Genomic DNA, 22,040 nt, shown 5'->3' with positions numbered 1-22,040 from the left:
GGTTCGCTCTTATTGATTTGTGCTTCTCTCTGCAATTTCTCCTCTTCTTCTTTTTCTGAAGGTTTATTTACTACTAGAGGTTTACATATGCCCTTGTGTTCGGTAGTGTTTGCTGGGTTAAATATATCTATCTCGGTGTGTTTTGGTGAGCTGAGAGAGAGAGAGAGAGAGAGAGAGAGGGGGGGGAGAGAAAAAGAGAGAGAGAGAGAGAGGGAGAGAGAAAGAGAGAGAAAGAGAGAGAGAAAGAGAGAGACAAAAAATTGGGGGGGGGGGGGGCAAGGGGTGACAAGTAGCCTGGTTTTGGGGTTACATTATCTCTGAAGTCGTTGTCTTTAATTGTGCACCGGGACAACTACCCCCTATAAAGACGAATACCCCAGACAACTATCGCTAGATAGAGATCCAGCCTAATAGGAAAGCTACCCCAAATTGATAATTTCCTTGTAAAACGACTCTCTAACCGGGTAATATCTTGCGAGAAGCTCTTGTCTGGGTATAGTCGTCCTATGGTTTTCCAATAATGTTTATAAATTTATTTGGTTATCAAAAAAAAAAATCATTTTAATTTTAAAGTGATTAATAATTTGTAGTCGCACACTGACTTGAACCCCCTCTTACAACTTAATGTAAAGTGCATTTAATGATATATATATATATATATATATCTAGTTTAATTTCGTCAAGGTGTGTACTCATACGGATGGTTACCATGGATACTTATGTCAATCAAACTGCTTCTGTGGTTTCGACAATCTGCCCAGTGTTATTCCCCTCATTTTCCCCACTGATTCATGTTCTCATTAACACATTCGAATTATCACCAAACAATCCTTTAACCAAACTATAGAACACCTAAAGATAATTATTTTGGAAACAAGATCGTGTCAGGACTCGGGTTCACAATATCAGCGGACTCTACGGTTCTCTCTCTTTGGGGTTCGCTCACTTACACCACAAGATGGCGCTCACCGGATTAAAGTCAGAAATCTAACGAGTAGCTCACTTAACACGTTTTAAATATTAGGATGGGGGGGGGGGGGGACTAATTTCTTGTTATTTGTTGATTAGCAAACCTGATTTTGCCTTGTCGGTAAAAAAAATCCATTAAAAAAATGTATAATTTCCGCTTGATTGCAAATTAGACTTTTTCTATTATCTATATACATAGAGAGAAGGAAAGAGAGAGAGAGAGAGAGAGAGAGAGAGAGAGGGGGGGGAGAGAGAGCGAGAGAGAGAGGGGGAGTATAGCGTGGTAATGATAAAGAATGGAATCTTAAAAAGAGGGGACTTTCCTAAAACACTGTGTGTAGCAAAAGAACAAATTGAGGAAAGGACCGCTTTAGACAAAAGGTTTATCTCAATGAGAGGCTTAATTAAATCTTACAATTTTGGTTCTTTAAATTGGAACCTTGTTTTTTAAATATTTGTATAGATAATTAGAAGGAGCCATTTTCTTGTATATTCCAAAAAGTAAAAGATATATGTTATCACTGTAAGCGCATCAAATTTCCCAGTTTGGTTGATGATTTAATAAAAAGCTGTTAGACTGTATAAATGATCTTTTGATTAGTTAGTGAAGTAACGATGAAGACTTGAAGCTCATGATCCTTTTCATCATGTATACCACGTGATATCAGTGGCGTATTATGTTTACAGGCATTTTAATTTGATTTGATTTGATTTGATTTATTTCTGTTTGATTTTCTTTTCTTTTGCAGTTTTACAAATATATAACAACAAAAACATTGCAAATTTACACATGACAAAAGGGGCTCTGGTATCATGGGGGGGGGGGGGGGGGGGTGGGGTGAGGTAACGATCCTTTACTATGTGGATGACTTGCACAGGGACAAGCTATATAAATGAATTATAGGGGTGCTGTAAGAGATTCCATAATCGTTTGTATCTCCCATCATCCCCCTCTTTCCCTTTAGTTGTGTAAATGTTTTGCTCTGTCTGTTATTCCCCGTGTTTCTTCCCCGAAATTTTTACCCCATGCACTGGGTCAGGGAGGCGGTCGTATGTCGCCGCAGTACCCCTTCACCTACACACTGAACGAGACCAACCGTCTGGACTCCATTGTTCCTCGGTGATGTACCCCAATAATTCCCATCTCCATTCCCCAATCACGCTTTGAATGCGTGTCAGTTTAACAATACCTCAGGAGTCATGGTGGAAAGTGCCGCCAGGGCCTTTTATTGTTATGGTTTTATATTGAACTTCGTGAAAGAAAAACAACAACAATGCTTCTAAACCTCCCCACAGAGGTTCAACAATACATAATCCTCAAACCTCTTTATCTCCGGTATAGCCATTTAAGAGGACTAGCCTTTCAGCAACTTGTGCGTTTTCTCTTTATGAGTTTTCTCTATGAATAATGATTTAACGCCACAATCATGTTACGATCTTGTTATTGATCAGCTGGTCTGCGCGTGTAACAATACCCCCCCCCCCTGAAAAGAATAAGGTTTCATAACTGACACGTGACTGTTATATGACCTCTTACGATTGAAATATATTTCATGTCTCCGTCTGGATCGATAGAAAAAATAGTCCACACGTAAAATTATTGTTTGAGTTTTTCCCTTATATACCTTCATTTTATAGTACTGTTATTTTGCCGGTCTTTGGATAGATTGATTATACGGTGCTATCGTTTCCCGAAAACGTTGACAAATCAATCAATAAAAGAATTGATGAATTGATTCAAATATCATTTATTTTAGGAGTGGGACTTTCCCTGCAATTTCCCGTGACTTAAAATCACCGTTTTTCGGCGAAACCTCGAATACGCTTTCAGTAACACATCGATAATCTTAGTTCATTCCTTTGGTTCAATTACCTCTACCCCCTAACCCTCCCTCCCGTCGGCTATCTACATTTATAACAAGAGAAAGAAAAATCGGAGGATTACTTATTTCAAGTCAATGTTGTTAAAAAAATCATGTGTAAGAGATCTGTCAAAACGTTATGTACAGCACATAGTGAGTGGAAAAGATAGAGGCAAACGTCTCATTTCACGTCCTTCTTTTTTCTTCATTTCAGAGTTATTAATGAACTTTTACTCTAAAATCTCGGGAAAAAACGTTATAGAAAGCGAAATGAGATACACTGCTCTTCTTATCTGAGATTTTTTATGGAGTTATAATTGTATTAATAAAATTGTTTAATAAAACTTTATTCAATGAAACTTATTGAATCTATATGTTCCTTCTAATCTTATAGTGTAATATTGACATTTTCCTGATGTTATTGATGTATTGTAATAAATAGGAGAGACCATTTGCAAACAAAAACTTTGATGATACAATCAAATTGTAAGCTTTGTAAAATAGTTTTTATTGAATATAAATCATACAGTGACCGTTTACAATTTATCAAACCGAGATGATACTTTTTAAATTCGATTTAGATATCCCAGCTGCAAATACAACAATGCAGCTCATAATTTATGATGAAGTCACATCTTATCAAATCATTCACGTTAAAAAAAGGTTCAACAAGGCAAGGAGACAAGCAACACAGTTTATCATGAAATGAATAGCGGTTAGAATAAACAACTGCAAGTTGTTTATCAGGCAATGTTGTTGATTTAGTGATAACTTTTTTAGTATTTACTTTTATGAAGATGTTTAAGCTAAATGATAAGCATGGACTTTTCAAAACTCTGTTCAAATTGACCGTAACGATACAAAACTTAGAAATGCTTTTCTTCTAATTGACCATAACTCCGTGGCTTTTAATTCAAGATTAAGTGACGCATAATTGTCCTTATATTTCTTGCCATAGTAAGCAAATCATTTAATAAGATAAATCGTATTTCAGCTCCTTATTTGACTAATACATTATAATAACACACAGTGAAACCAATCCTAAATATCCATTTAGTTTGCAGAGTTTCCCAATGATTCCCCCTTCCTGCTTCACCATTGGAGGATTGTTTCTCATATCACATATAATACCATGTAGTAACGTCTGTAATAAACACTTCAATTCATTAAAAAATGATCTATTGCACACAAACATATAAATAAATAATAATATCAAGTGGCTATTAAACATTGATATAAACATGATAAATGAAGGACGGCTCAACTGATACTCTCATCAAACCATGTCAAGGTGGTGGATAGAAGGGATAGAAACACCTCCATGTTAAAGGTACTATGTCCCATTTGCAGGCCAAACAAATGAAAAGGTTAAATTCCAACGGCATTTGAAAGATAAGTCTAATTTAGAACTTCCCTAAAAAAGGTGGGGCTTGAAAGTGTCTTCAAGTGGGAAAAAAACGACTATTAGTTGTTAAATCGACTTAGGAACTATAGAGCCAATAAGTAATAATCTTGATTTTCAGACCATTGTACCGAATGGTCATACGTTTTATGCTGCGCAAAGATTCAATCAGTTTAATTTTGGCCATCACAAGAAGTGGGTTATTGATGTAGACAAATGCTCATGTACCCTTTACAGCTCATGTTATATATGTTATTCCCAAATAAGAACAAAAGCCAGCCACTCACTCAATAGTGTGTGACAGTGAAGTCTAGCAAGTAAACTGGTTTCCTTGCATAATTTGAATATTAGGACACTGCTAATGTTTAAATTTCACAGATAGGACATACATGACATATTCCTAATTCCTGCAAAGTTCTACATAATTTGATGTTGGCTGCAAAAAGGATATAGTATCTTTAATCAAAGTTTTAGTTGACTTACCATACATACAGCTAGCTAACAACTAAATTATTAACACCCTTTCCAAGTTTTTTAGTATGTGAACAAATGATTTGTCCCCACTTATTTTTCGTGAGAATGTGACAGATTAAATCTTATACCTAAAAGTATTCAACAAAGGCCTTATTCAAACCAACCCACCGTTCATTCTTGAGTTAAGAAAAGCAGGAGGAAAAACAGTTAAGGGTATGAATGATTTAGTTGATAATTGTTATTTTGAATAAATAATATATTACTTATTTTCAGTCTAAGTGAAAACACGACATATTTATTTATGTTTATTCTAATAATTGATTAAATTTTCTAATGCTACAGTATAAAAAGTTCTTGAAGTAAAGCCAACGCCATTCTACTATCTGTCAAAGCCACCTCTCGAACACCCCTTTGGCCCTTTCTCAATTTCTTTCCAGTGTTCCCAATCTATACGTTCGATTCCGATTTATACTGATTAAAAAAAAAACAATATTTGCATTCTAAGAAAAGTTGAATCCTATATTTAATGTGTACATGTTTCAATCTCTTTATCGCGCATTTGACTTGTATATAGCACTCTCAGTAATAAAGGCCTGTATATTTATTTAACTTCTACAACCTGAACATTAAACTGAATTAACCAAATAAAAAAATGTGAAGTAATTAGGAAATTTAACGAGACTGAACGTCCCCTATCCCAAGATATTTCTTTCAACATTATCAAGTCATTACGTGATAACTAGTCGAAATGGTTGTGAATTCGTGTCATATACAATGCAAATAGAGTACTATCTGAAAATTGTGGCGTTGAAAGAGGGTACTTTTGAGCTCTCCCAATTTAATCTTTGTTATCCTTTTCGATACCCCCCCCCCTCACCCCCAACCCATGGCCTCCCACTTTAATTGGCAAATTTCGAACTTATTGAAACTTCGGAGGGGGGGGGGGGGTTCCGTCACCCCCTCTCCTTAAAGATAAAGGTGAGTTCTGATAATGTGATTGCATTGTGAAAGAAAAGGTGTGGAATGGATCAGAAAAAGTTGATCATATAGCATGTAAGTAATGGTGTGTAATGCAAGGTTCTGGAGTCATCAAAATCATCACAAATTTGGCCCAGTCTTGGTAAAGTAACAATCACTGTACACAGAAAGATGTATATGGGACAACACAAATGGTGTCGGGGCTAGTACTACCTTGATTTCCTTATCTTTCTATGCTCATTACTCAGCCAGTATACATTTTCTTCCAAAATTGTTTGGCACAAGACATTTATTTGTAATCTTGAACATTCAGTGTAAGTTTCATTAGATTCTGTGAGAATTCACTTTCTTTTTTTACCAGAACTCAAGTTTATCTTTAAAATCCCCTAAAGTGGAACAGCAATGTCCGTAAAAACAGTTTCCATACTCAATACAAAGTCATGTTTAATAAAGACAACTATCAGAAATGTGTTATCATAAGCAGCATTGTAGGCAAGACTTAAATCGCGTTTCTCACGTCGACGATCGTTTCACTGAACAATTCATTTTTTCAAAACGGAAAACAATTAATCGAATATAGCATGTAACTCTTGGAGTTATCTTCTTCTTAAATTCTATAGAGTAAAACACACAGAATAGCAAAACACAAACAAATAATATTTCAATAATGTTTTTGGTAAGACAGCAAGTAAAAGATTAGAGCGATTCTTCCTGGATAGATGTCAAGATTGTAGAATCAACAGAGTCTTCTTCCAGAGCTGTCTCAACATTCTCCAACCATGTTAATATGCGATTCTTTGTCAACTCATCAACGAAGTCATCATTTGGAAAAGTGGCCCTTCTCGCAAATTCCACATTGATTTCCTTATCTGGTCGTGACAACCTTGTGGTTTGGTTGAAGTCCATCTGCAGAGCTTTCTGCCTTAATGTACGCGGCGAATCAAAAGAGGACGAAACCGTGACTGGCTTGGTGGTTGAAGTCTTGGTCTTGACATCGTATTGGACGGAGTAGACGACATGTCGGGAAACGGGTCTCTGCTCGATGCTGGGAAGCCTCTGATGAAGGAGATCGACCCCAGGCTCGTTCACGAAGCTATCAACTCGATATCGTGAGTTCAATGTATCTTCCTTCGCATTGTTGTTGTCGACTATGTTGCCATTGTCTACATTGTCGGATAATTGATCAGGATCCTCTCGTGGCACTGGGGTTCCACACCGGCTCCAGCGCCTACTCAGGAGTCTCGGCTGAGCTACCGAACTCTGTTTCCCTGAACACGTGATCGAAACCGACGATGCATCGGACGACATCGCCAACCTGCTGCTCCGTACACTGACATCGTGGGAAGAATTCGAGTCGCTCGTCTGTTCGTTCTTACCGGCTTGGACGAGACGAAGTTGACTTCGTTTGATGCGATATTGCAGTCGAGCCGTGTTTGGTGGTGATGTGGTGGACGAGATTGGCATGGTAGATGATTTGAACTTCCCACAACCACCGCCGGAAGGTGAGGGGTTCCCGCTCAGAGGTCTGAAACGATAAACATATTCATCTATTAGAGTCATGATGTAGACGTGCACACTGTCCTATAGCTGTCAGAGAAATGACCTAACTGCCATTCTGAATAAACATTTTTACCAACCTTACTATTCTGACTTCAAACTCTAAGACGCTAACCTTTATTTATTGTTTACAAGCTGACACAGTTGGCATCATAATCTTTATAGAATAATTCTCGATAAACCGGACATGTGGGATTGCAATCCTTTGGTTTCACCCTCTTTAACCTCTTAAACGTTCAGTGTACTGGACAACCATCGCGAGTATGTCTCTTATCATATTTGTCTTCACGCCTTGTTATCATGTCATCAGGTTAATGAGCGTCCAGTAAGAGGACCCTTGCTACATCGGGAAAATCCCTTATCAGTACACCAGTGTCCCTTACGAAGAACTATTTATAGAGTATTAAGTAAATACGAGTGACTGTGGGTCAAGACATCTAATTATGCATGGTTAACATGCAGTGGCGTAGTTACATACAGGGGCACGGGGCACGTGTACCCCCCCCCCCCCCCATTGTTAAAAACGAGTAGTGAAAGAAAAGAAAAAGCGAGAAAAAAAAAAGGGAAAGGGAAGGGAGAAGATAAAAAGACGCTTGGATCCCTTTCCACACCCGCCCCCTAACCAGTAGCCTTAACAAATTAGCATTTTATTTTCTGAGTAAGACCGATGCCGCCCCCAATCGTTCCAGTCCCCTATCGATGGATGGATTCACGCTACACCACTGTTAACATGGATTCCAACTGAGTTTATTGTGATCAATGTTACTACTTCTTGTATCATGGGAAGCTGAGCGAAATGTATATAGGGGCACGAAAAGAAGCATCTGGAGTGCGAATGCATAATAATGAGGGATGTTTGTTAATAAAAAAGTTCTGTTTCGACCACCCTGAATAAAAGTAATGCTAACATTATACCCCATCGCGAAACATTTATCAGCTCCATATCTGGACAATGTGGTTCCAACTCTATTTGATGAAATTATGATTTTCAATAATTCACATCAATCGTCATGGCTATGCGTCATTTTATTCTGAACACCATCTCTGTTATAATCCCGATTTTACAATCGCCTCGGTCACGGTAGAACTTATAAAGACTCCCAAACTGCCGTCAAAAATGTAGAACATTGGAATTGCATGTTAGCCTATCGTTGGCGTATCGTATGCCTTGTCACTTTTGAGGGCATAGGTCGCCATGAGGGAGGGGGGTCTTGCAAGTTAGATGCAATGCGAGTGAGCAAAGCGACATACTTGACATAGTGCATGAAAGACTTCTTCCATTGTCATCTATTAATTTCTACATTTCCTCTTTCTCTTCCTTCTCTCTCCCTCAATCCATGTCTTCTTTCATTGTTCAATTTGATACAACGAACACATTAGGATTAGAATACGTAAGATTATTTTCTTTTCCGCAGCTGGCCAAACAAAAATTATTACGTGATACGCAACGTCTTTACCTTTTTATAAAAGTGCGGTGCTTTTTATGAAAATGTATAAAAATATATCAAACAAAGGCATTCAAAATAATGTTGTCAATTCTTATGGTCGATTTTAAACATTATTCTGGTAGTTTTGCATTTTAGTAGAACTATTTTAATTATACATTAATCATTTCTTACAAACCTATGATGACCTTGAGATGTACTATATTATCTGACGTGGCCATGCGCCCATCATGTGAACAGTGAACTGTTAACACACATAAATCGAGGACCTCGAGGACTTTGCACAATAAATTTTAACTATTTTAGATATACTATTTGCTCTTTATCAAGAGCAAATAGTAATATATCTCTATGGATAATGCTCATAATGACACAGCTTTAAACAATTTAGAATTGCGAGAGATTCGTTGAGTAATATGCATTAATATCATAAATTGTTTCCTTCTGGACATTTTTTTTTAATTTCATAATTTTTCCTACATCAAAATCATGAGCAAAATCTCCAGTACGCCTTTATATCATCTAATATATATACAAATAAATGTCTGATTCAATTATGGTGACACAATTTTAGAATGACAGAGCGGTAAGTTGATAAGAGGAATCTGTTAAATCTGAATGTCAGAGTTTTGTAACTGGAATTGAAAACAGTCAAACTGCCTCAGTATGTCACAAGTCAAAGGTATCATTTCTTACCTGAATAGACTGCTTGTATCATTAATCCAAGGCGGAGTCTTTCAATTTTCAGCTGATAAATCCCTGTCGATATTTCCTTGGACCTCAGAGGACCATTGCGAATTCTAAAATCGATAGGCCATTGATAATCTAAATGTTTTTAAGACAAGAATGGAATGTTCAACAGAGATCCTCCGAACCAGATTAAATGGATGGTCATCAAACTTTTTCCTTGGGAGATGCAAAAGGTGTTAAACCGGACACAAGGACAAGAACTGGACAATACTGTATTTTTTCTCCGGAATCTTCCAACGAATGATGATTATCAAACAAAATATGAACGAACAAGGGAAGAGTTCCGAGTAAACAAGGTCCTCAGCTGCAGGTTCGAGGAAACAAAAACCATGTTTTCCGAGTTAGGTGAAGACACCTTGCCTTACCGGCACGCAAATGCCACCAATCGGACCAGGGACGAGTGCCTACGTGTGTATTCCCTAGTTGAGTGCCACGGTCTAGCAAACAAATCAAAACACCTGATTCTTTGAATAGAAAGCACCCCCAGGAAGCTGCAATCCAATAAAATACAAAGAAATATCCTTTTTAATGAAGGATTGTGTTCGGGATGATTGCCACCGTGGGTAGACGGGTATACTGCTGAAAGACAAGTCAAGTTGAAGGGTACGATGATGGCTCGCCTGTCAGGTTCAACAAGAATACAAACAATGGAAAACAAGTCGTCATGGACTTTGTTATTAAATTTACCAATGGATGCGACCTTTGATCGCTTTAATTCGAATGTATATATTGACATTATTAGTAATAGGTAAACGTATAATCCTATTTCGACATATTTCTTCGTGTTCTTGGTCGAATAAATTGGTGTGATAACCCGTGGTCAATAAGTTATTCCTCTTCTTTGTTTATGTGACCTAGTCGGGTTTACTGGTAACTAAATCGGTAACTTTGCCTTTTACTCCTAATTGAAGTGTCTCCAAAGGGTATGGGCCATGTCATGTCGATTGTATTCATATAAATCCACCTGTCCTATATTAGTGGTATATTCACCCATGCATTACCCCTTTATTTAACTTTTGATGATGAGGGACGGCTAGAGGGGGTCACTGGAGGTAGGTTAGCGTATATCACAATTGACATGAAGATAGAAACAACTTAATTCCTTGTTAATCCCACTTGTATTGTGTTCCTAATTGGGTTATTTACAAATAAAACCTTATTATGACGACTCACTTTAATTAGATTCTCAGATCGCTTCAGAAGTTTCCAAATTAACTTAATATGGTGATATCTTTAATGATTACAAATCGATAGAAAACGCAATGAAATGGTTGGTAAAATTGTATGAAATTCTTTGAAAATACTCATCCAATTATGATGCTATCCACGGTTTGACAGTTAATAGTACCGTGGTATGAATAAAATGCTTATTGATCTTTTCGTAATTCACTGTATACATTTTCTGTATATTGGTCTGTAAACTGTCAAAGATTTTTTTTCTTCAAGCATTCTAAGAAAAATTACAGGAAAGGAATTCTATTCCGACAGAAAATGGACCTCAACATTTTGAATTTTTATCATTTACATGCAGTAGATGGGTTGGTTTATTAGATCGGCAAAATATAAACAAACTAATGAAAAACTTGTTTGAATTACATTCCCTGACAAGCAAAACTCACATTTGTAGTATGTCTAGGCAAGTCGGTCCGGACTTACTTCTCAAACTTATTTCCAGTCCAGGTTCTAGATTTTTTTCTCTCCCTAAATCATGCGCCCTTTTAAACATTTTTTAAGACGGAAAAAACTTTTGTTGGATACTGTTAAATGATATTTATTCTCTTTACCAGAACTCAACATCAAATTTGCTATATTCGAGAAACAAATAAAACGCCCCAATGATGTCAAAATATTTAATTCATAGTATTTGTTTGTTTTAAATAGCCTTCCTGTTCGATGACTATTTTCTTCTCTTTATAAAAAAAAATCACAAATTGCACTATTTGATGCAAATACATGCCCGTAGAAATTCATTACAGCTCAAGCTGCGAAATGCTCCAACTCTTAAAGGGATTTTGCTTTCGTTATAAGATGTTGCAATGATTTGCAACCATTTTTATCAGCGTGAGCTAAACTTCAAAGGTCTAAAAACTTTCTTATTCTTTCGTGTTTGATTTTTGTTCACCCCACTTGACAGGAAAATGTTGTTCAATTTCCCTATAAGGCATAAGTATACCGATACGCATGGGATTTGAACCCACAGCATTGTAATTAAAGGTACAGGGGACACGTCACCCTTAAGGAAGTATCAAGCTGCTTGTGTTCAAGGTTTGTATTTATTTTCTATCATCCATAATAATTCTTGTAAAGAGATATAAGGTGATCCGTATTTAAACAAATTAATGTTAAATATTGATCGAAAGCTGAGGGATATCCACAAAATAAGGTGGCTGCATGGACAATATAATAATGTTTCACAAAAGATTTGCCGATGTGAAGACACAGATTTAATACCTGGAGATTATGAATAAGTGACACTAACGTTATTATGAATTATACAGATGATTCGCTTTGTAAATCGGTGCTTTTCTATGAAGAGGGGCGAGGGTCAAGTTGTAAATTATAAGCTTAATAAATTCAACCTCCTGCAAAGAATGTGTGTCAAAAGTCAGGTGAGGCGATCGAGCTCTTTTGATGAGAACAAATAGAGAGATATAGAGACACACACAAAACTTAGCAAACAGATAGAGAGGGTGGATAGATGGTTATAAAAAGAGAGGAAGAATTACAACTAATTATGGAGAAAGAGAGAGAGAGAGAGAGAGAGAGAGAGAGAGAGTGAGAGAGGAAAAAGAGAGGAGGGAGGACAACAGAACGAGGGCAGTGTGGGGAATATTAACTTCAATAACTGATCTGGCGATCCATGACGTCACAATAAGATATTCACCCCAAGTTCAAGGTGGTGGTCAAAGTCACGTTTTTATTTTTACATGTGATTTGTAAAAATTGAGGCATCGACGGTGATCTGATATTTGCTTTGGGCTTCCTTTCGTCAAATTTATAGGGGTCGGGTTTTCAGTAGCTATTGTACTTGTGGCGAAAATTCTGCTGCAGGGCTTTGAAAATACATGACACGTTTTTTTATTTTTTTATTTTTTTATTTTTTTTATTAGACCTAACAAAGTCAGATTTATTTAGATGTAAAAGCAAATATGTTCATTTCCAATGTAGGCCTAACTCGTGAACCAATGCAAGTACAAAAATTGTTTTACATTTAAATTGTGATTCCTTCTTCTCTTCATCTTTATATATCTTTTTGTTGTGTGTGTGTGATTAGAAAAATAGCGACATAGATAAAAGTGATTGTTTCATCACGATTTATGTGAATTGCCATCTTCACTCTGAAAATATTAGCAAAGCTTCGTCGCAAAAACAAACAGCAAAACAACAAATGATGAGAAAATGAATTTTTGTGACTAAAATATGAAAATATATTTATGTCATATATTTTTTTAAACATCTGGAAACAGCAAAAAGGATTGGGTCTCACTATGTTGAACGGGCTGCAAGCCGCCGCCTATTCACAGGCGCTATCCCACTACTGCTCCACACGGGGACTTTTGCCTGCTGCGTTTCCGCCCTGGGCCAGTACGTCCCTCCTTAGACGACCTGGTTGGCCAGTCCTCCGACCAATCAACCATATCGATGCCGAGCTTAGCATGGACGCCCGATCGCCATAGAGCGACGACATACAGGACTCCCGCTCTCAAACGATCCACCAACCCCGACTTCCAAGTAACTGGATTACAGGCGCACGCCACAACGCCCAGTCGAACACTAGGTGAAAATATAGCGACATACCGTTTCAAGAGTTATTCAGAGCATGTCGTTGAGGGAGACATACACAAATATGGAGCAGTGTTTCTATAATGATAGTGTCTCGGCTATGATATAAGTAACTTTGTCTTTTGGGTTGTAAATACTGTTCAAGTGCATGTATGCGTATCCTATGAACTATTTTTGCACACGGTGGGGAGGGGGAGTGGAAGGGGGAGTGGAAGGGGGAGGGGGAGGGGTAGTATTCAAATAAAAGAGTACCGCCTCTTCTTCTTCCCCTCCACATCCTTCCGTTCTTCTTTTTGTGTTGTTTTCAATATTTTTTGTTTTTTCATTTGCTTGTCAGAAATTTTTTCTAAAAATAGCTCAGGTAAAAATATTTTTAAAATATTGTTTTACGAATTAGAAAACTGTGTTAACATACCTAACATATCTGGTAGTAAAAAGCTTTGTATTATGTATTGTGTATATGTTTTTATTATATTATATTATTTTATTATATGTTTTACCATGTACTTTGTCACTCGCCTACAGGGCTCCTTTGAAAAGCAGGCCTTGTGGCTCTGAAAGGACTACCCTGTATTTTAAAGAAGACCGAATAAATAAATAAATAAATAAATAAGTATATAATAAAATGAAGGAAAAACACGTGTTAAAGAGAGGGAGAGTGAGTGAGAGAGAGAGAGAGGGGGGGGGGACCGCGTAAATTCATAAGTTAAAACAGATTTATCAAACACTGTATCTGCAAGTGACAATAAACCGAGAAAAACAAATTATCAAAGCCTCTGACCTGAATAGTTTAAGTACAACATGGCTGCTTCAAATAATTATGATGATAATGATTGAAGCTAAAAACGAATTCGACTGCATTTTCTGTTTGTTCTTCTAGTTTGAATACCTCAAGCGGAAAATTTAACCATTCAATTGACAGGTGGGACAGTTAGATACTTTCCATGCTATCTTAAACTTATATAGGCCTATATGGAACAAATTATAGCAAAACAAATTATATAAAATTCCAAACAAGCACTTTAACATATCCAAAAAATAATTGCACTATAATTATGCCTGTAAATAATGTTTGGAAAGGTCATACAGAGAGAGAGAGAGAGAGAGAGAGAGAGAGAGAGAGAGAGAGAAATAGTAGATGGCGCCCTTTGGCCAATAACTCTCAAGGGTAGTATTGTCAGTGGGACGAACATTAACAAATTGATAACAAAAGCATCAACACTGAACAGCAACAATAACAACAACAACAGACATTCTTTCAAACCTGGAGTCAACTACTATTACAGCCTTCTTTCCTGTCCAACCCCATCTCCGGTTGAGGACCCCAATCGATGAGAATTCGGACAATAGCTGAAATACTTATCTGGGGTTAATGGGTAGTAGGGGATCGATACGAGATATTATGCCACATAAAGCCATCCTATTCAGTGTGGGAGGCAACTACATGAATACAATCAATGAAAATTGGAGCAGGGGTTACCAACGGGGGCGTAATGCGTGATATCGGTGGTTTCGACACATAGCATTCAGCAACAACATTCAACTTATTCGTGATAGCGCTTGATAACCAACGAAGGACATTGTTTTGTCATAAGAAATTAAAAGCACTTCTACAGACATTCTTACAGGTGTGATTGGAAAATATTAGTTGCGATGCCGCGCTTTTATTATCTTTGGTTGATGATCCATGCTAGGCAGGACTAGCCGAAGAAAATTGCACGCCATGGATACGAAACGCATCATGGATACAGAACGTGGATTGGTTAAAAGGTAAATAAACTCAAGTTTTCCAAATTTTCTTCTTTAGTTGTAAGTAATTAATTTGTCAGAGTGTTGTTCGATCAAATAGTATTGCTCCTTAAAAGTATATGATGTTTGTAACATGAAACTGCTTCTCAGCAGTGTTCTAGTACTGTGCGAAAATAATGTGATCGCAGACTTGTATGTTGTGCTATTTATAGGGACTTATTGTGTATAGGCCTACATGCTAACGAAATTTGCAGTGAACTTTATTACCTTTCCTTTTGAGTAATTCAACGTTTTCAATCTGAGAATTTATTTAAAGTAGATGTTCACGTTTTTAAAATAAATATTCTAATGACAAGCTGCCAAGAAATTCAATCTTTTCCGCCGTTGCTAAAAAAAATGTTACCATATTATTCCACAATTTGCCTAGAACTATATTGTTTTATCGTTAGAGTTACTTATCTATGTATATCATGTGTTTTTTCCGAAATGATCCCTTGACCACCCTACGTTATTAAACGATATGATTCTTTCCTGCTTTTTAAAATGATTAATGTCAACTGAGAATTTTCTCTACCAAAAAGCAGAGCTATACAGATCCACCATCGTGGGGGTCAAAATGACATCATAAACAAGTATCACGCAAACAAAGGCTATCAAATGGCCCTTTTCTGAATCAACTCAGCTGTGTAATTCAGTGAATCGTGAAGCTTTGCAATAATAATACATGTCACAGAGTTACATGATCCCGAACTTTTTTTGTTCATGTGTACTATACAGGTGAATCTCATGACGCAATGATGATAACTGAATATGGACGACGTCGTATTCATTGAGAATATTTCGATGTCCAGGATCCAACCATGCAACTCCAGATGACCCTTGACACTTCCTTATCGAGCTCTGACTCTGACAGCAGCAGCATCAAGATGACGCTAGGATCACCGTCATCACCAAGCAAACTCAGAGGTACCTTCACGCTGTCGTCGGCCACGGTGGACCCTCTCACCAACTTCGATTCCTGGCCTACCACCACTTCGGGGTTCGCTTCGAAAGCGATAACGGACCAACGACCAGGAGTCGGGCGCGGTCGTCTTCCGTCGATTGGAGAGTTGAACCCAGCTTCGAAACTGACATACCCCGCACAGCAGAGTTTCATGCAGATGTTCACTACTCCTGGAACCAATGGAAGTATTTACTCGAAACGGAAGAACCTTTATGCAGGCTACCACCAACAGCCGCAAGGACATCGACCGATCAAAGACCGAATCATCAAGCATAACCAATCCGAAACACAAATAAAGTCAAGGGTAGAACCGTTACCCGAAGACACTGGTGCTACCTATGCTCAGCAGTCTTTCTTACAGGGGAGTGGATTACTGGAACCTAGTAAAAAGGTGTGGACAGCGCCCTCGGAAATGACCAAGGGTCCCAGACATGTTGCAACGTTGCCAACAAGATCACCCCCATCAAACTTGACCGCTCATAGGGAAACGGTGACCATTGATGGGAAGGTCCGTCGCGTTCGGTTTCTAAGCGCTGACCACGCACCTGCTAGAGACGACCCGGAGTTCAGGAAGCTCCTCAGCAATACAAAGACAGGGGTTGATGGCAGTAGGAAAACTGCAACTGACCGAAGCTCAAAGACAAGCGTCACAGAAGACAAGAAGATCCATCTGCGATCTGTGACTGTCTCTGGACCACGAAAGACAATCCTTGATGGTGGCGGGGGAGGAAAAACAGTCCCAAAGACTGACTCAAAACAGGAATCGCCTGATGTTTGGTTAGAACGAGCCAGAAAACTACGTGCTTCCAAGGACAAGAATGTCACGAAAACAGAGACTATCAGCAAACAGTCAGAATCGGTGAAGTTTCATGAAGAGGAGGAGAATAATATGAACAAAGATGAAGATAAGACGTTGAGTAGTGTAATCAAACATGTGAATTATTGTGATGAGAAGAAAACAAGATGGGTTGTAAGATGGTTAGACGATGTCAATAAACAAAGCCATTTTGATATCATTGAGTAAGACAATGGGACAGTCTGTGAGTCGCATGTACACTCAGTTGGATTTTCCCCTCTTTTAATTTAGAGCTTCATGTAACAGCAAACGAACTCACACAGTGACCATTCCCCATCAATGATTCATAAGAATATAATTTCCCGGAAGTAGGAAACATTTTGTTATGTGAACTTTTCTATCATGTTCTCATAATGATGTTATAGACTCTGCCATCATTATTATTAATTTAAACCGGAAGGCGATCGCTGAGTTGATTTGTATTGAGTTATGCCGTCCATTATTAACATTTGCATTTAGGTCATTTAGAAATGCAGCAAAATATTCGAGAACTTCCAGTATTTTGTTTATTCTTTCTGACAAAATGTTTGCAATAAATTACAATGATGCAATGTTGATGTTTTGAAGTTCATATATAACTATGTGCATACGATAATCATCTAATAAATAATTTGAAACGAGTGAAAGTGATTGCTCTCTATTTGTGTGTAAAAACTGATGCAATAAATTACAATAAAAATTATTGACAATATTTATAATTATGATCACTAGATTAAGAGTGTATCTTGTACTCTGAAGTGATAATGTCCATAGAGTATACAATAAATTAAAAGCAAGTTGGTGACTACAAACGATCTAACAATTGCGTTTCAGACACCAGATTAAAGCAAACAGAAATATTGTCCAAGTAAGTTCAGAAAAGACAGACATTCTAAAAGAGATGGATTTTGTTTGGACCCACTGGGTAATGATCTTTTGCCTGAAACTCTTGGCTATGGTTTTCAAACAGATTAATGTCTTTTAGTTAATTCCATACCCCATCGAAAAGAATTTCGAAGAATCGGTCTATAATATTTCGATAGCCATGCTCATTACCTATTCAAATAAATGATGTATATTGTGATCTGGACAACCTTGAGTTGATTTCTCGAAAGTCTTTGCGATCGGGTGTAACTTTCACTAAGATCGTGAAATTGTTTAACTTCCAGTAATACTTTGGGGGTTAATTAGACCTATCTAACTAGTTTTATTACTACATTTCAAAGAAAATAGAAGGGGTGGAAAAATACAAACCAGCTGAAACATTGAATATTACGCTTTGAAAAAATTGTTAATTTCCATATTTCACAAACCTTTTATACATATTCTTCCTCTTCTTTTTCTTCTCCAATTTCTTTTTCCTCTTCTTTTTCTTCCTTTTTTTCTTTTTCTCTTCCTTCTTCTTCTTCTTCTTCTTCTTCTTCTTCCTTTTCTTCTTTATCCCCTTCTTCTTCTCCTTCTTCTTCTTCTTTCCCTTCTTCTTCTTCCCCTTCTTTTCCTTCTCCTCCATCCCATTCTTCTCCTTCTTCTTTTTCTTTATTGATATTTTTAAAGTTTAATCTTTACTTTATTGATCTATGTACCCCAGTGACCCTGACAGTTATTGTCTGCAGACTGTTCTTGTAGTATAACAACTTTCTTATTGATTTATCTTGGTACTGTATTTGCATATAACGGTGTTATGAACCTTCTGATAGAACTCTTTTAAGATTGTATCGACTTTACCTTGGTAGATCAATATTAGAAAAAGGGCGTTTTGATCAGGCTGAAAGGAGGGGAGTACCACTCTTTTTGACTCATCGTAGTATTAAAATATAGACACGCCAAATAGATTACATAGAGTAAGGGTCAGAGGCGGCGCCAACAGTCAATATTCATTCACTGGAAAACTAAAGTTTGCTCATTATCTAAAATTGAATAGCGCCATCTACTGAATAGTTTTGCATGCACATGATGCATGATGTTTAGTTATAAGGCCGTGCTAACTTGTTTGGAACTTTGAAACATTTTGTCCATGCAAAGTGTTTGAAATATCAAGACAAAAAAATGGTTTAATTTCGTTCAAAAGTTATTTTGGTTGATGGTTTTAAATTTTCTTACAAGTGCGCTTATGCAATGCATCCAGGAAACAAAAAGGCAATCGCCATTTTACTGACGCAGCCCTACACCAACCAAATGACGTTCCGTGTACAACAGGGTAAAAGGTAAGCGTGACCCTGGTTACGCGTGAACGGTCTTTTAATGTCATTTTATGTTCTGTCCATGTTTCATTACAGATCCATCGATTTTCGACATAAGAGAAGTAACGATCTGTAGTCCTATTTCAGAATGTGTATATATAGCCTATGCTTGCTGATGTGTGAGTAAAATGATGAAAAGAAATACACGTGGGAAAGGCTTTCATATAGAGGGATCTCATCCTTGATGAGACATGTGAACAAACTTTGCTAATACTTGCAATTAGCATACTTTTATCCATATAGAAGGTTACGTCCTTTTAAAACTTTTGTTCAAAGTATGACATAATATCCAACGAGTTTGGGATATCAATATTATCAACAATAAGTGTGATGTTAAACCCAGAACGTCAATGGAACACTTTCAGTTTCTTAGGGGGGGGGGGGAATCTAGAAGTTTTAAAAAAAATATATAAATAGTGAATCTTTTCAAAATATGTATTGCAGAATACTTACAGTTTGCAGTAAAAACGTAACTCCATACATTACAATTCCAAATGTCTCTCTCTCTCTCTCTCTCTTTCTCTTTCTCTCTCTCTCTCTCTCTCTCTCTCTTTCTCTCTCTCTCTCCCTTTCTCTCTCCCCCTCTTCCTTCTTCACCCCTCCAGGCTCCCGCCGATTTTGTTTAAGTTTTATTTTTTGTAAAATGCAAATTTAATTATTTTTGAAAGTGTTTAATCATCAAATTTACGCTCATCAAATTAACGTTTACATGTTCCTCCAATACCAAGTGCCAAATTCGGTACTAATTATTTATGCATGCACAATTAGACTTTACAAGTAAATATTGTTGATATGCGGAAACAATTAAACTAGCCATGATGTTGATATAATCGATGTTGTGTAGCGAGATTCTCACAATGACGTCAATGTCATGAACAATTGATTTAAATCAATTTGTTTAGAAAGCAATGTTCATGTGGCTTTATGAAGGGCCCTGAACGTCCTTAGAATTTACCGCAGAGGCAAACATTTCGTGATTATCAAGGGCATGGTTAATTCCCTGCCGTATTTGTTTCCCCCATGAAACAATAGTTAAAGATAAACTTGAGTTATGGTAAAAAAAGAAAATGAATTCTCACAGAATCAAACGAAACTTACACTGAATGTTCAAGATTACAAATAAATGTCATGTGCCAAACAATTTTGGAAGAAAATGTATACTGGCTGAGTAATGAGCATAGAAAGATAAGGAAATCAGGGTAGTACTAGCCCCGACATCGTGTGTGTTGTCCCATATACATCTTTCTGTGTAAGTGATTGTTACTTTACCAAGACTCTGCCAAATTTATGAAGATTTTGATAACTCCAGAACCTTGCATTATACACCATTACTTACATGCTATATGATCAACTTTTCTGATCCATTCCACACCTTTTCTTTCACAATGCAATCGCATTACCAGAACTCAAGTTTATCTTTAAGATAAAACTTTGCGTTATCATTCTATGCTTATAGATGTGTTACTGATAATGAATTTATGAGAAAACAAGGTCAGTTGCATTTGAAGAGTTTCGTTACTTTTGTGTTGTTTAAAAAAAAGTGTTATCGTGCAGACTCTCAAAATAATTAACCCAAAACAATTTTAATATCTTTGTACATCACCTACATCAGATTGTGCACATACTACAATGTCATATATATATCGTGATCCAAACGTGATTTTTACATTTAGTATCATGCAGCATTTAAATTGTCCCTTGATTTCATTTCATGAAAGTTTTTGCGATCGCAATGGCTCTCGGAAGTGATGAAAAGTGATAATAAAGTCCTGGGTTTAGTGTCCACTGTCGTATACCCCATCTTGCATGCTTGATGTGCATTATTCGCACCCTCTACCGGTGCCGAATCAATCGATTCTATTGACCCCGTTTTCATCTCAACAATCTTCGGAATGTCCTTGATGTCTGGTTGACATAACGGTGTTTCACCCGTGTAAGTTTTTGTTTTCTTCCGCTCTCGAATCGATATTATAGTCTCCTCTTGATATAAACAGTTATCTATTCTTTCCTTTCTGACTGTAAACTTTATTGACTAGGTTGAACAAAATTAATGTAGTCAATTTATGTTTATTTAAAAATTGGTTGACAACAGGTATTAAAAACAATTTAAACTACAATAAACAAAGCGCAGTGTCAGAAAGAAACAGTCAAAACATTTCTTAGTACTGTGAACGTGAACGCTCTGTTTTTAAAGTGTGTTTATATATCCGTGTTTTCTTTTATTCCATGAAGCTTTCACACGGATGTAACATAATTAATGTTACAAGTTTGACACACAATCAGAATGTGTACGCATTGCGGAAAGCGCAAGTACGACACAAACGGATGGAAACATAATAATTTCCTAATGACAGTCCAAACATAAATAGACATGTTCCCTTTTTAAGGATACATTTTGAAGAGATCATTTTCATTTGATATTGTGACCATGATTTAATATATTAAAATGTCAATTGAAAGTGTCGAAAGTACATAGCGCTTTAAAATAATCATGTACACAAACGAATTTTGTCCAAAGAGTCATGGTGCTTAATACATTGTATATTTCTTTCCTTTTTTCTTCTACGATATTTCAATTTTACGATGAATTTCAGTCATATGCTTTTTTCTTCATAATCAGAACTGAGCAAAAGGTTCCAATCTCTAGACAAAAGAACATGGTCAATGCCAAGAAGGGGTTAATGTTTTTGTGTAAAAACTTAATATGTTGAGTGTCTACAATTACACGTTCTTTATATGTGGCGTATGGGGAAGGCCCAGTCAGGGGGGGGGGGGGGGGACCAGTCTTCCTATATTGGTGAAATAAATGCAAGCTGCCACGAAAGGAGGGGCTCAGGACGTCTTCTAATTTTTCGTTTCTCTTCTCCCCCTTCTGTAGCTACATGTATATACTCGTCAGTCCTTGATATTTAAGGAGGTACGCGTTTAAAGACTAGTCATAATCCATCATTTATTATTAATAAGATGGAGTCACTAGCGAAGAACCGTATAAC

At 37.0% G+C, this 22,040-nt stretch overlaps 2 protein-coding genes across 2 annotated transcripts; one reads left to right on the top strand and one right to left on the bottom strand.

The window, feature by feature from the left end:
• Positions 1 to 5,996: 5,996 nt before the first annotated feature.
• Positions 5,997 to 10,219, bottom strand: LOC100888993. Its single transcript, XM_003727065.3, has 2 exons — positions 9,384 to 10,219; positions 5,997 to 7,210 (listed from the first exon to the last, which is right to left on the bottom strand). Exon 2 carries the CDS (start codon positions 7,147 to 7,149, stop codon positions 6,382 to 6,384), a length of 768 nt encoding a protein of 255 aa, XP_003727113.2. The 5' UTR covers positions 7,150 to 7,210; positions 9,384 to 10,219; the 3' UTR covers positions 5,997 to 6,381.
• A 4,406-nt stretch (positions 10,220 to 14,625) lies between these two features.
• On the top strand, positions 14,626 to 17,454 carry LOC575349. Its single transcript, XM_794706.5, has 2 exons — positions 14,626 to 14,990; positions 15,747 to 17,454. Exon 2 carries the CDS (start codon positions 15,830 to 15,832, stop codon positions 16,994 to 16,996), a length of 1,167 nt encoding a protein of 388 aa, XP_799799.1. The 5' UTR covers positions 14,626 to 14,990; positions 15,747 to 15,829; the 3' UTR covers positions 16,997 to 17,454.
• The last annotated feature ends 4,586 nt before the right edge of the window (positions 17,455 to 22,040 follow it).

The sequence above is a fragment of the Strongylocentrotus purpuratus genome, unplaced genomic scaffold (assembly GCF_000002235.5).
Source record: "Strongylocentrotus purpuratus isolate Spur 01 unplaced genomic scaffold, Spur_5.0 spur5_scaffold_15, whole genome shotgun sequence".
Classification (NCBI taxonomy): domain Eukaryota; kingdom Metazoa; phylum Echinodermata; class Echinoidea; order Camarodonta; family Strongylocentrotidae; genus Strongylocentrotus; species Strongylocentrotus purpuratus.
Note: the sequence above shows the minus strand (reverse complement) of the source record. Positions and strands in the feature narration are given on the sequence as shown.